This window comes from Gallus gallus, chromosome 12 (genome assembly GCF_016699485.2).
Source record: "Gallus gallus isolate bGalGal1 chromosome 12, bGalGal1.mat.broiler.GRCg7b, whole genome shotgun sequence".
Lineage (NCBI taxonomy): Eukaryota > Metazoa > Chordata > Aves > Galliformes > Phasianidae > Gallus > Gallus gallus.
In genome coordinates, this window is record NC_052543.1 from 6,926,142 (window position 1) to 6,941,899 (window position 15,758).

At 43.3% G+C, this 15,758-nt stretch overlaps 1 protein-coding gene across 23 annotated transcripts in view; it reads right to left on the reverse strand.

The window, feature by feature from the left end:
• Nucleotides 1-15,758, reverse strand: part of FGD3 (FYVE, RhoGEF and PH domain containing 3) — a 111,130-nt gene that overhangs the window by 37,385 nt on the left and 57,987 nt on the right. For 19 of the 23 annotated variants that reach the window (XM_015293410.4, XM_414331.8, XM_046900166.1 and 16 more), the window contains 3 exons: nt 10,103-10,273; nt 5,215-5,383; nt 3,667-4,264 (listed from right to left, as the gene is read on the reverse strand). In XM_015293410.4, the coding sequence (XP_015148896.1) occupies nt 3,667-4,264; nt 5,215-5,383; nt 10,103-10,273 (938 nt within the window). Of the gene's footprint in view, nt 1-3,666; nt 4,265-5,214; nt 5,384-7,773; nt 7,955-10,102; nt 10,274-14,991; nt 15,485-15,758 lie in introns of those variants that run through there. The other 4 variants (XM_025154732.3, XM_040646759.2, XM_004944557.5 and 1 more) reach the window with 3 other exon arrangements.

Here is a 15,758-nt window from a genome sequence, read left to right on the forward strand (position 1 = left end):
AATTACCGAGCCATCATTAAATCATTCTGCAGCTGTACTTCCCATGCATCCTCCTCCAACTACAACAAAGCTCTCTGGAAAACGTGACTGTTTAATGAGAGCGCTGGTTACCTCCGCTGTGCAGCTGCAGCCCGGTACCGGCAGCAGGAAGGGGGAGGCAGGAACAAAGCCCTGACACACAGCCTGCCCTGGGACAGCCCGGGGGAGGAAGGGGTCTCTCCTGCTCACACACCAACATGGGTGCTCACGGAGCTCCTCCTCCCAGCAGGCCTGGCACGTTGTTTCCTGGAAAATTTCCCGTTTTGTCCAGAGTGATGTGAACTCAGAGCAACCACATAAGAAGGCAGCTTCGAACTGAGTCGTGCTTGTTGGAAGCCATGGCTCTGAACCCTTACAGACTCACTCTGCAGTGTCCAGATCCTCAACAGAGCCAAAGGGCAGACTGGGAGGGTGCTGTGAACGTGTAACACACCAGTTGGCTTCACCTGACCTTGAGCTGGTGCACGCTGTGTCCCCAGAAGAGGGCACAATCCTTACACTGAAGGAGAGGCAGCATGTCTTTAAGCCTTTCCCCACACGTGGCCACAAAGCTGAGCTTACGTCTCGTGGTCAGCGTCAAAACAGCCTTCTCAAAACTGAAATTAACCCAAAATGCAAGGACAGACCTGAAGTACATCACGTTAATGTCACACCTGTCCTCCTGTACTCATTTAGATGAGAAGCTCCAACAGGAAGAAAAGGAATGCAAGAAAACAGAACGTTTCCTCCTCTAGAGATCTTGCCCTTTTATAAATTCATTAGGCACCCTACTGACAAGTACGACCACATAACTCAGTGTTTAATTGAATTATTTCACACTATATGGACATTTAGCCTAAGGAGCACTATTTAAAAACAGCTATCAAAACTCTGATGTCTTAGACCAGTAATTATTTGTAGTGTTTGTCAGTAAAGCTCTTCATAATGATACTGTAAAGTCTTCCACTCGGGCTTGCCACAGCTGCTTTGGTACTGCATGCCTAACTCAAACAGGAAATCTAATTTCTACCCAGATTAAAGACCTTCCAATCATTATTCACCATTTTCTTGCTGATATGTTGCAATTAATAATCTTTTAAATAACATTTTAGTTGCACAAATACCTATATACATATATTATGAAGATAAAGTAATTGAAGCAAATGTGTTTATGTATGAATGTACACATAAGGGAGAGTGAACAGCAGCAGACCAGAAGCCACGCACTGTGATGGTGATGCTCGTGATGTGAGATGTAAATGAGCTTATACTAGCAGAATATTGAAGAGATACCAGATGTTAATGGACACAATTTAAGTTTTAGCAGCTGCTAATAAGAATCTCTCCCACTAATAGCTTTCTGGAGGATCCCCCACACTGATTTCTTGCATACAACACACATTTCCCTTGGCAGTGCAGACCTGCAGTCCTGCTGGATCCCATCTCATATTGCCATGGATTTATTCCTGCACAGGATGCAGGCTGCCTGCCCTGCAGCCTTCCTGCCCAGCTGACAGGCTGCTCCTCTGCCATCCCCACCAGCTACCAGGTGAGACTGCAGACCTGCAGGCAAGCAAATGAGTTCGCATCCTCTCCACATACAGCAAACAGCCAGGTTTGCCAGGCAGACCCGTCTTGCATGGCCCTCACTACTCCCTAAGTCTGCAGGATGCTTTATGGCCGTTTCAGTCCACAAATGGCAGCAGGGATGAGCAATGAGAGCCATGCTCAGGCTCCCTCTTGGGTGGAGTCAAAGAGATCCTGGAGATCCTGACACCTGAACTGAGGCTCTGCTGTACTTTGGAGCCACGAGGATAAAACACCACTAGCTAAACAAATGGAAGCTAGTGCAATTAGGATGGAAAGTATCGGTCTATTTACAAGGATACAAACTTTCACTTTGACAAGGACTATTTGCCAGAACAAACTCTCAAGTTTTGCTTTCAGGTCGGCTACTGCTGTGACGCCAATGGTATCCATGACACCAAAATCAGAGTTTCTATCCTTCCCTCTTGCTGAAGTCCCACTGGCACCTGACAGACCTGAGGGGATTCATCCGAGCCTGTGGTACTTGGGTCTGCCAACATGCAGCACGCTCCAGGAAGGCAACAACTCCCACCTCATGCACACCCAGGCAGCAACTGGGCAGCAGGAGCCAGGCCTCCTTCATGAGAGATTGATTCTTAGTTACACAGCACTTTGGCAATATTAAGTCTCACTTTTTTTTTCTGTTGTATAACAGAGACTTCAGTGTAAACCCAGGGTGGTAAAACCAGTTAGTTGCAATGAGTTTGACATTCACTGAATTTGCAAAAGGAGCAGCAACTAAGCACTGGATGGGCAACACCTGTCCCAGGCAACAATGCTGGTGTTTGAGCCATGTGAAGGGAAGGTGACTCCAGTCACACAAGCCTGAGCTTGTAATAAAAGGAAAGGAATGCAGCATAAAGCAGTGCATTCACCAGAGAAACTCCGGGGCTTTTTCATACCTTCCTGGAGGTGTGTTTGTCTCATCACACTGTCTTCTTGGAAAAAAAGGGGACACCACAGAGCATTAATTGTACTCCAAAGTTACAGCTGTCAGCGCTGAATGACAGAACCTCAAGCACATCACATACTTGCATACAATTTCACCACTCTGAAATCCTCGCTGGTTGATCTGACCTAGGAGCTACCGAATGAGTTTAAACTGCCACCTCTCCCAAAGGGACAAACTCTGGATGTATATAACTCAGGATTTATTCTGTGACCTCAGCAGAACCACTCAATTCACATGAACTGAGATGTGAGCACTACAGTTCACTAGCTGCAGGTCACTAGTCCTGGCTGTTAGTGCTCATGGTATTGTTCTAAACACAAATCCTGTATGTCAACCGTACTCTCATGATGTCCAAGTGAAAAACACCCCAAACACAAACAAAAAAGAGAAAAAAAATCAAGAAGGGGAATATTTTGCAGATATATTGCTTGAAGCATCTTGTTTTCCCTTAACAAAAAGTCTTTTTTTTAAATATAACTGTCTTGATAAGCAGATAATCAAAAGAATGCCATTAATGTTAAACAGCTGCAGCAAATACACAACAGCACGGACTCCATTATTTTGCACAGAATACCCTCAAAATAACTTTTTGCATTCAAAAAGTAGTCACACTAAAAGAAACACGGGCTTCTTTAAAAAAAATTATGTATCTATACACTGCTAAAGGAGATTTCCAACATGCATGTCCTTCCAGAATACAAGGCCCTGACCCTGAAAGATTAACTATCCAATTGGCCCTCTACATGTCATGGAGCCCCAGTGCAAACAACGTGATCTCGTAAGTAGGAGCCAAACCTGCACAAATTCAAACAAGAAACACAGGGTCCAAGTCTTTACCTACAAATGGTACTTCAGTTTTAACAACTTGTCTCTGCCTCTGATGCACTCTCATAAAAAGAAACCTTTTAAATCAAGATTGGAAACCTTTCTAACAGATACAGCCTAGAACAGGAACAAGCTATGACCCAAACTGAGCAGGAAATTCATGTCTGTCATGATCCTCTGACGTAGGAGCAAAGAAAAAATCCCGAACACACAAAAGTGATGCAAGGGATCTCTGGAGAGAGTCAGAAACAGGCTTCAGGTAAAGTAATGTTAAACCACCTTACCTTGTTTACATCCATATACTCTAACTTTGGCACTTCTGCTGTTTCTTGTTCCTCACTACTTCCTTCATCAATGTCACTGTCTTCATCCTGTGTGGAGTCTCTCTTCTGCTCTGCAGAGGAAGATCTGGTGCTCTTTCTGTCAGGTTCCATCTCCCCCGGATTCCCAGACACACCAGGCTTCTTCTGCTCTGCACCTTCTTCGCTGGGGAAAGTTTCCCCTGCCACGCTACAAGAAGGGCTGTCAATGCCACTGTCTCTGTTGGGAATTTTACCATTACCGTTCAGTTCTGCAGTTGAGTCTTTATTGCCAAGCTCTCTAGAGGGTTCTTTGCTCTCATTCACAGCAGTACAGTCTTCATGGCTTTTGTTATCGCCTATGCTTAGCTCTTTAATTTTCATTATGTCTGTGTTCGATAGATCTGCACTGCACGGTACGTCTGGCTCATTTTCATCTGGTTCACTTTTTTCATTCGTTGAACAGCTGCTGGAAGCTACCATGTCACAGTCACACGAGCTCGACTGTTTGGATGAGTCCAGGCCCGGTTCCATCTTAAGAGCTAAATTCAGCTGGTTCCTTTGAAGAATATGTACAGGTTGCCTGCAGGTGAAGATAAAGCACCCCGGTCATTCACATCTATAATGAGAGGTTGCAAAAGTGCCTCAAAAGAGACTGGGCCTGATTATCATTTGTTTCAAGCTGCATTTCTTATGGCCCCCTGACAATACCAGGAGGCATGTGTACAGACACTACTGTAACAACGTTCACCCAATATTCAGGTAAAACACACCACTCCTAACTGTAAGTTTAATTGAAAAGGTGCCATTAGAATCCCAAATCTTTAATAGTCCCCACCTTGCCCCAAAGCACAGTTTGGTTTGAACATTTGGAGCAAGAGGAATCACCTTTTAAAAAAAGCATTTGTTTATGGGTTTGTTTAGACAGGAACTCACTTTATTCAAGAGAACAAAGCCTGCGGGGAAAGTTATTTTCTATCAGAAAGGGGACAATTTTTGAAGCACAGAAGACATTACTTCTTCCTATTTGAAAGAGACCTCACGAGATTTACCCAGGTGGTAACACATTAAAAGGCACAGCACCGTGTCTGTCTCTCTTCCCTCTTTATGAAAACAATCATTTAGGTCCATCAGCCAAGTTTGGTTTTTGAAGAGGATTTTAGCGTGTTTATGAAATGAGCTGTTTTATACATCAGCTCCAACCCCATTTAATGTCTCGTACATAAAGTTCCTAAGGAAACTGTTATACATTATGCCATTTCAAAATACACTGACACTGAACTATCCCCCACCCCTAAGAAGCAATGCAACAGTAAGTCCGACACCTACTGAGTCCTAGGCAGAGAACTAAATTATTTTGTATCACAATTATCAATTTCCTATAATGCAAAAACAGTCTTGATATCAAGTCAACTTACTAAAAGCAGACTCCGAGCTACTCACTTGTGGGAGAGCACTCAAATTCAGCAGATCTTAAACTTACAAACCAATAACCATTGAAATATAGTTTCAAAGGTACGACGACGTATTTACCTAATACTTTCAAACTTCTCAATGAGAGTGTTGACTCCTGCTGATATTGGAATTTCGTCCTCTCCGGGAGCTAAGCTCCGTGATGACTTGGGATCAGCTGGTAAAGGCCGAGAAGGTGCAGGAGGAATTCTTTCTTGCCCAGGTTTGAGGTGGACAGGCTTAGGAGGTACTAATAAAACAGGAGGAAAAAACAGGAGGATAAACCTTCATCTTCTTTATCTTAAACTGGGAAAAAAAATGCAGGCACGCAATGCAGAGCAAGGAATATCCATTCTTTCAACCTTCATAAATTACACGTGCTGCAGTCCCAAACTGTTCCTTATACAAAAGCAAACTGTTGCATACTGAAGAAAAATGATGGTCTTCTATTTTGCATCTCTCCCGTTGTATAAAACTCGTTAACAAACTGCGGCTCGCAGAACTTTACCGCTTCCTTGTTACCAAACAGGATGCACAGCTCGCACTTCGTTTTTGCACACAGGCTCACCATCTCAACCACGCCACTGTGTTTCCCCTCCCATGACTTTTCAAGACTGCAGCACTCTGCTCAATCTCTTATGTTGAAGAAAAAAAAAAGAAGCCGAACCAAAACAAACCACCACAGAAACAATCCCACCATGGATTTCAGTGCCTTGTATTTGCTTGGCCGAAAAACCCACAAGCAGAACATAATAGCTTTTCTTCCTTTCATTCTCCCTCCCCCATGTCTTCCGTGGTGTAGTCTTCATAAATTTCCTTCCTCTTTTGGTTCTACATTGAGTTATATACTATACAAATAAAACGCATTGTGAGAACGTGTACATTCTGCTTAAGAATTCATTGGGAGGCGAAGGTGCAAAGTTAAATACAGTATTTAAAAAAACAGTAATTTAAAAAATATGTATTCAGACCTTACATTGTTTGCAGAGTAAAGGGTTTTGGAAATACGTAAGCAGTAACCCATGGCAACAGGTTCACGTGCTGTTACAGTTTCAGACAGAGAAAGCAGCTTCATAGTAGCAGACTTTACAGTGGAAGGTAGGAAAGCTGGCAGTGTGATTACTCCCAAATGTGCACTACTTGGAGCAGTGCTGCCAAATGTTCCCTCTGATCCGGGCTATTCAAGGAGTTAATACACAAATGAGGGAACTCTACACACGTGTTTTCTTAATCAATGTTTTCAAGAACAATGTATCTCAAGCATTTCCAATTTTTAAATAGTCCATCGGGCACATCAGTGTTATGAGATTAACGCTGTAATGAAGCTTTAATTAGTTCTGAGTGTAATTTCAGGGTTACTTTTTGAGGAGCCTATAGCCCAGACATACGGTCCCAAGAAGTCAATTCCAGTTGTCCCTACCCTGCAGGATGCTGACTGTTTCAAGCTCCAGATCAGCCTACGGGTCCTCCCTCTTCTGGCTATGGACGGTCACTGCCTGAGGTCAGTGATGATGAATGGCTGGAGCCTCTGAGCTCTGCATACAGTCAGCATTAAAACTATCTAAGTTACTGAGGTCATTTCAGCACCAAAGAATAAGATCAAATCTTCCAAAGGTTTGAGCTCTAATGGGATGCTTCTTATAGGATGACCGACTAGGGCAGCATCCAAAAACATTTGGAATTCTTGTCTTAAAATGAAGATGTTAAAGTTCAATTTTGAAAACTTCACCACAAAATCTGTCTTACACAAAAATAACAGTCAAGCAGGAAAAGAAAATTATTACTGCATTATACAGGTGCACCATGCAGCAGACAGCTACACAATAACCTACCCTACATTCCCTATTAGGTTCTTAAGAGCTTAAAACTGGGTTACAACACTCAGAAGGTGAACTTCACTGCACCTGTGATATGATAAGGTGTAATAAAAAGAAGGAAAATAAAAAGCAGTCCCTTCTGTTAGTTCTGAATTCTGGTATTTACCAAGGCAATTTGGAGGAAAAGATGGATCAGCACAGAGACAAAGTCACTGCCTTTCTTAAACAATGCTTACAAAGCAAAACTTTAACTACAGATGTCTACTGAAAAGCTGACACAAAGAACCTATGTCCAGAATTTCAAGGAAATGGCATTACTTGTCACAGTATCACAACAGCCAGGCAGCTCTGCCTCTGCAGTCAACCAGCAGGTGTCTAGTCGGATCTCAACAGAGAAGACAAAATAGGCTTTTCAGAATCCATGTTACATCTATCTGCAAAAAGCGTCCAAACCATACTGCTGATTTCCACTCCCAAGCCCATTAAATGATATGGCAAACACTTGTTAAGTCCATTAAATGACATGCAAACATTTGTTACCACTCGCACATTTAACATATATTTGAACTCAAAATCACTTCTTAAAACTCCTACAACTGCAGGAACTGATAGACCTGCATACTAAAAAAACCCCGTAACACCAGATGAGCTCCTCCGTACCTGTGCTGTCATAGTAAGAACAGTCAATCCTATAAAAACCCCAAGCTGCTGCTTGCAGATGTGAGTGCAGGACCCGCAGATGGAGCTCAGCCACAACCACCACCACCCGCCCGTCCCAGTCCAGAGGCAGCACTGCTGCTTTGTCTCTCTGCACTGAACTTGCCTTGCACCCTCGTTCCACAGACCCAGCCACAGAGCACAGATGCTGGGTGAAGCTCCCAGTGCCCTCCTTGCACACAGACAGGTAAAATGGTGGAGAAAGGGAAAAAATGCAGCTGTGGAGAAGAGAGTGTCATGGGACGTGTTTCAGGCGGTGGCTGACAGCTGACGTCACGTGCTGGAATGGCTCTTCCCCAATCTTCCTCCTGAAGGTTTTACGTAGCAGCCCAGTGCTGCGTGGAGGAGGCAGAAACCAAGCAAGACACAATGTCTTTGTTGCAGAAGAAACAAGTGAAATAATGAGAAGCAGTGAGACAGAAATAGAAAAGGGGAAGATGAGGTTAAATATCCAGGAGAAGTTACAGACCAGGGCTGGCCCTAGACCTGTAAGAGCAGGGAGTAAGGACCCCTCCCTCACCTCGTAGCAGGGAATAAGGATCCTTCCCTTAGCCTGATTAGAGCATCTCAGCCACTGTGTTACTTCAGTCCTCCCAGCCCACAAGTTGTCCATCTCACACGTAACTCTTCTACAATAATGCCAAGGGTCAGTACACACTTGGTAGGTGACCTGATGAAGGCGTTCCTATCAACTCATCCCGGCAGCGGTGGGCTTGCCATGGCTTGCAAGGACTTAATCTTCAGAGCTGTGATTTGCACTCACATATATATATCTAGATGATATATACATATATCTAAATACAGACACTTAAATATATATATTTTTATATAATTTCAAATGTGTGCGTATATAAATACATAAATTACATTTATGATATTATGTATCTGTGCATGATAAATCAGATTATGAAGAGTTATTCTTTGGGAAGCAAATACAGGCCAAAAAAAAGAAAAAGAAAACATGACCCCACAGCACACAGCCTCAGGTGGGGTTAAAGCAGAGCTGTTCCTAGACTCTCTGGTAGTGATGCCAGTATGTTCCACTCAACAAATCAACAAGAAATAGCCTTAATGAGGAATCCATGTAGCTCTAGGGCTAAAGCTTTGGGAATAAAAGTACTTTCCTAAAAATACCATCAAAAACTGGAGGGAAGATTCATGTATTTTACAGGGGAATGCAATGCACTGTTAGTATTACTTTTTTGGACATGGCCACCAAGAGCAAGTAAGGATAGTTTACAGGAGAAATGACAGCCTAAACGCAGGCAATTCATAAAAATAATACACTGGCAGCATTTTGTGGAACTGTTTCTGTTCCATGACTATTTTTGTATTTATTATTTTGATTATTTCACTTTTCTAGAGAGGCAAGAAGCATTCTCCTATCTTTACTTCGTATACAGAGGTTATAGAGGTTACCAACCTGTAGAGTTTACCAACAGATTATTAGCAGGGAGAGAAGCCATTTCAAACTTACAAAGTCAATAAAAGTGAAGAAAAAAACCTTTACCATCTCCCAATCTTGCATAGGATCTTACATACTCTTCTCTACTGTTACACGTAGGTTAACTGCAGGTACTGTTTAAAGATAGCTTTATTATAAAGAATATAAGTAAAATAATAACAACACTGAAATTTTATGATGAAGAAGTGTCTTCCAGGAAGATGAATGGCACATCTACAACCAGATCTTGTAACAATACTTTGTAGGCTTGTGTAACTTGGCACACTCTGAGCCATTAGGTCTGATTTTCAAATATGGGGTACTGTGTGATAGATTCCCATGAGAACTCTGACTGAGACTTGTTTCATGTTGGTTTACTTCTACAGCAGCTTAAAGAAGCCCAGTCAGCTGAGCTCTGTCTAAAAGAATAATATCAAGAATAGCTATTCAAGAAAGCATTTTACCGTTCGGTCATCTACTTCACTGAGTCAGGCAGGACTGTGGAATCACCACAGCCCACATATCGCTTGCAAGTGACAAGTTTAGTTTATTTTTCATTTTAAAAATACATTAATTCTATTCTGGCATTTCCTGTTGCTACATATATTTCTTAGAATGAATGGAAAACAGATCCAGGTTTAAATAATAAGCTATTCTAAATACTTTAAAAAAAAACTAATGATAAAGAATGAAAACAATATTACTAAATTAAATTTAGATTTCACAGCTATATGAGGTATAATAACAGGAAAGGGAATGGAAATCAATAAGTTAAGCAATCAGTTATTCTTGAATCAATTTCTTCTTGAAGGCTTCCCCTAAGATCCCTCTAAAATTGGAAAACCGAAGATAATAAAACCCTCCTACTTGTATTGGAACCTTAGAACACAGAATAAGTGCTTTGCTTTGACTTAAAATTTAGAAAAAACAATTTTAAAACGTCATGTATGCTAGAAGCTTGCAGAATTGCTGGGAGGCCGAAGCCACTTGCCTTGGGGTTTCTGGAGAGGATGCATTTTGGCCAGTGGAGTTTTGGTTTTGGGCTTCCTTCCGGTCTGATGGATACATTGTGCCGGGCTGATATGCTGCAGTTCCCCACATGCTTCCAACGCTGGATTTGAGTCAATGTGACATTTGATTTGAAAAGGAGAACAAGGGCAACCTAGAAGGAAAAAGAAGAAAGAAGGCAATATTTATTTCCTTCTGTTAATCCTGGAGAAAATGTGTGCTACTTCTAGAAGCGTATCGTTCTCATCATATCCTGAGGAAAGGGGGTAGAAGAAGTGCAAGCCATTCACTCAGACAACCAATCTATCAGTTTCAGTAATCATACTGAAGCAGTCGCTTAGTTCCAGTCACCAGGAATTTTGGTAACGTTATGTATAATTAATGCACTTATTTCTTTACTACAGACACTCAAAATAAAAGAGTAAATATAAAAGATAAAAACAATTTCAGAAAGATTCCTCCAGTCAGAATTAGAGGTGCCTCGGTGTATAACATCATGCTATTTGGTAAGGCAAACAAAAACAAGCAAGAAGCATCACCTCAGTTATGGTGAATGTGTCCCATGTGCGTGGGACTGGTCCAAGCTCCATTCCTGCACAGACGTAATCAGCCAAGCTGTATCTTACCACCATTTGCTATTCATCCCTACACAAAATATTAACATTCTCCCAAAAGGCTACAGTCTAAAAGATCCCATTAAGATATGATCCAGTGGGAAAACAGAGAGAGGCGTGATGAATGTTTGTTTGCCTTTTAATTTCACATTCGCAATTCATTTTTTGTGGGTACTGTAGAAAACCCATTCGTTTGCTTCCACACGGCGGATACTTCTTTTTCCACCTGTCTTGTTACAAGTCTCCAGGAACATCAAACCTTCAAACTACCTCTGATAGTGTGCCATATAAGGAGGCATAAAAGTGGTTTTAAAAGGCTGTGGTTTAAAATTGCTGCAAATGAACATCAGAATATATATGCTTCCAGCAGGATGAAGAAGTGGAAAACCTATCTGATGTAGAAATGTGAATGTCAATCCATAAATCAATAGCAAAGGGAACCTGACAAACGTTCCCGATTTGAAATGGACCAGTTGAAATGCCCAGCACCCTTCCGGAGAGGGAGTTGACCTGCCCCACATAGAAAGGATTCATCCAAAGGTGAAAATCAATCTTAGCCTTCCTGTGATGTGTTCAGGAACACAGCGTTAGCCTCACAAATGCAACCTACTCTTAGCTAGATTTGTATTAAGATCAAAAAACTGAAACGACAAGCACCTCCATCCACATCAACCCAACAATCCTGGCTTTACACTAATGGTATTAAGTCAGGATGTGACCTTTCGGATAATGACTTTGAAACCTGAGCCTCACGGACTGCTTGGGAAGATTAGCTGATGCTGAAACTTCTGCAGCAGTACAGATTTAAAGAAAAAAGGGCGTAAGATATTCATGTTGCTGATAAAAATAGATACAGGCAGCACAGATATACTTCCCAACCTCTGCCACCCAAATACACAACCCCGAATTCCCTGTCACGGCTGCCAGTTGTTGCTGATGAAGCTTCATTAGCATTTCCACTACAGAATCAGCTTTCCAGCAGACTTAAGATCAGCTATTAAAACACGCTTCTATTCGAAACCAGACACCTATAAGCACTAGGTTTTATTCAAATATGATTTCACTTATCAGGAAGGTGCAGAGAAAGCAGAGTAGGTTGTTAGAGCAGATTAATAGATTATTTCAAACAAATCATCACAGAAGGAGCTTACGCAGCTGCCCCAGCTCTGGGTACCAAGAGCTCCCCATGATAACAGCCGTGCCGTGACATGGCAGCTTTCAGGGAAAGGACAATCTCCTTCCCTATTCTCAGTAGCTCAGCACAGCAAGAAATTAAAATGACACACAAGAGAAAAGCTGTAATTCAAGCAAATACAAATGGCAGCATACAGAAGAGAGACCCGAGTGTTTCAGCAGGAGCTGACTGGTGATGGTGACTGGGTGGCAATTCAGCAGCCCTGTATTTTCTGCACATGCATTTGATCCTAAGAATGACTCGAACAACCCAACTCTTGGTGGATGTTTGTACCTATAGCAGCTCCCTCCTACAGCAGAATCCATGCAATCGTGGCACAAAATCTCCTGATGAAGGCAAATGCCTCCATCCTGCCCAAAGCAAGCTTTGAACTTGGCTCCACTTCCTCCAGGACTTGCATTCAGAGGCATTTCCAGAGCAAATACTCTGCAAAGCCTTACTACTTCCCATTAAAAACACCCATTAAAAAAAAGAAATACATCATCTTCCAAAAATACAGTATTTTTGTAGCATCTCATATATTCCTTATATATGTTGCTGCTGTTCACCTACTGTCTGCACTTAACCTAAGCACACATTGATGACACATCCAAAGAGTAAGTGTGGGAGCAAAGCAGAAAATAAAATTGATAAGGACTGAATGAGAAGAGAAACTCAGAAAGCCACAAGCACCTAAAACACAAAATGCAGTGCTGGCCCTAAATCAAGAAAAATATGCATGGATGAAACCACAAAAGTGGCTTTCATTCTTCTTTATTTAATCTAAGCCAAGATGGTTCCCTCTTTTCATCTCTGATGTGGCCCCTAAGGACTGCTTTTTGCACACAAGACAAAAATCCACTTTCTTCACTTATTTTTTCAAGCACTATAAAATGATCTGTGAAAACAAGATTTACTGGATTATTTCCCATGGAACTCTCCAAAAGTACAACCCACATCTGGAGGAGTGTGCCAGGCCGCTCCTGGGAAGGGACATGGGGCGAGAAGATGCAACTCTACCACAGACCCTGCAGGAGGTGGCAGCTCAGAGGCCTCACCCAGCCCTCCTCCAGAGGAAGACTTGGGCAGTGCCCAGTGGGACACAGCTGCACCTGGCCATGTCAGCCCACCTCCAGCTCTCCCTGGAAAGCCACAGAGAATGACCAAGAATCAGAAGGGATAAAAAATGCCGGACTTGCAGAAAAGGGCTCCACAGACTAAGCACACTAGAAGGGCAATGATAAACACCTACTTTAAAAATCTGCTTTTTCTGAGAATTCATATCAGAGGATTTTTCCAGACATCCAGAAAGATGAATCTGACTTGACTTTCATTGCATGGCACTTCATTTTTTGTTGTTTCCCCCTTCTTGTGGCAGCATGGCAATACTGAACACGTAGTGCGTACTGTGAGCCCCACACCTCCATGCACAGGCTCGCTCCACACGCTTTGGGCACCAGCACGATCTGCTGGGTGGGCTATCTTAGTCTGGCTGAACAGAACAGACTGCCCAGGGGAGTAGTGGAGTCACCATCCCTGCAGGCTTTCAAGAACTATGCAGATGTCGCACTTGATGATATGATTTACTGGGCATGGTGGCAACGATTGATCATTGGACCAGATGATCTTAATGGTCTTTTCCAACCTTAATTATGCTATGATTCTACATAAAGCCCGCCCTTCAGTCCCCTGCCATACCCAACCCAGCCCAGCGCAGGGACTCAGAGGGAACACCATCCCACTGCATCATATGAGGCTGCCTCTGCTCCTCAGGCCCCTTCCTGGACAAGAAGGGATCCCCGCTGCCAGGGCGAAGCCATTCCTGGTGCTGCTGACAGTGCTTCCACTGCTGTCGCCCACAAGCTCCTCAGGCTCCCACAGCCTCCAGTTTCCTAACGTTTTGCTGAGTTAGGCTGTCATTGAAGTCAGCAGCTCCAAAAGGCAACTCAGTGTAATGTGATCCACCGGGTCCAACTCTAAGAACACAGGAAGACATTATAATTCTCTCCTCTTTCTTCAAGCATATAAAAGGGAAACTACTCCAGATGGAAACAAGCTGTTATAGCACAGATGCGTCTGGTCGTTGTGATGCTGTTTTGCAAAGTGTACATCAAGTGGGTGAGCAACCAGCAACAGTCTGACCAAACACTGTGGGAAAAAACTCAAACGAGACAGAATATAGGTAATGGCACAAGATGCTTCTGCAGCTAACCAGTCTGTGCCCAGAACTGAGCAGATTTAACAGCAACTCTCCAGTATTAACAGCCAGAGCTATTTTCATTAGGTATTGCAACGGGAACACAGCTCTTCCCACCTCCTGGCTACAAACTGAGCATACACAATGACCCCTAGCCTCCCCTAAAAGGTTTTCATTATTCCCAGTTCCAACATCTCTATTTGGAACTGAAACATCCACTTAGGCATTCCCTGATGCTGTCTCTGATAGTGAAGTTCTCTCTTTGTTCCCTCCTCCTTAGTAAAAGCCTTTCAAGGCAGAAACCTACTGCTAGAAAGCAAGGGGCTGCAAGGGCAGAGCAAATGTATGCTGTGAATGAGAAAACTGTGCTAAGAGGAGCCATGTCACAAATTAGAAGGTGCTGATTATGTCTTCCTCGTGTCAGCAGGAATCTGTCGAGTGGTATAATACTTTGCCCTTCACACTCAGGCAGTGTTACAGACACAGTTGTTTAAGGACATTCTTAGGGGGGAACCAAAGCATTCACCACGCTGATGGAAACCCAGTTTTGTGAGCCTTCAAATGAAAGGCATCACCTCTAGCAGTGGCATGACACGGCATCACCTCTAGCAGTGGCATGACATGACCCTGCTTGTTGCAGTCAGTTACAGAATGCCCAGCATCACCTTCAGAGGGCTCCGGAGCCCTGCAGCATGCAGCTTCCCCCCCCCCCCCCCCCCCCCCGTCTCCCATTTCACACTGCCCTGCCTCAGACTTGCTCCTGACCCCCCTGCCGAGTTGGGGGCAGCAATGGCCTGTCCCCACACTGCCATCTGGCATATCCTTCTTTCTCCTTTCATACCGCTTAATTAACTCCAGCCCTTCCCTCAAATCCACTGAAAACTCACCTCTTCCTTCTGCCCAGGGCCCAGATGAAGCTCTGGCAGAGCCTCATGCATGGCTCCCCAGGTCAGCCTACATTGCCTCCTGTCCCCATGTGCCTCTGCCCCCTATCCCCACAGAGCTGCAGGTGCCACCAGCACTGCTCACAGACACACCGTGTAGAGCTGCAGGAAAGGCAGCGTGCGATGGGGCTGCACACATGCCCTTCTATTGAGCTCAATGACATTAAAAATGGTTATTGCACACGGCATCTGTTCTTCAGGCATTCCAAAAAGTCAGCCTCAGTAAGAAGAGTGGCAGCAAAGCTATCACCATAAGCTTACAGAAACAATCAAGAAAACATTATATTTGAAAGCAAACAATTTTATATCAATAGATATCACTTACTTGTATTCAAGCAGAGACACACACATTTTTCTTCTTTGCTCAGACTGTAAGACAACCAAAAGAAGGCAGAGCAGTTTCTGCTGCAGCTCTTGTTTCATGGTTTAAAATGCCATGCTCACAGGAACTGGCCTCCCCCATCCCACTTCCTATGATCTGTGTGGTTAGGTGACTCAAAGTATACAAACGTGGCAAGTATGAGCCGAGGCGCTTTACTAAGCAGAAGTTAAAGGAGATTGCTGCAATCTGCAGAAATAGGCACTCAGCTTTACGCTTCTGAAACACAGCAGCAGGATGTAGATGATTTAGAATCCTGAATCTTTCTAAAGTAGAAAAGAAGATAAAGCCACATGTCTTCAAAAGCTTTCTGTTTAGATACAGTTCGATA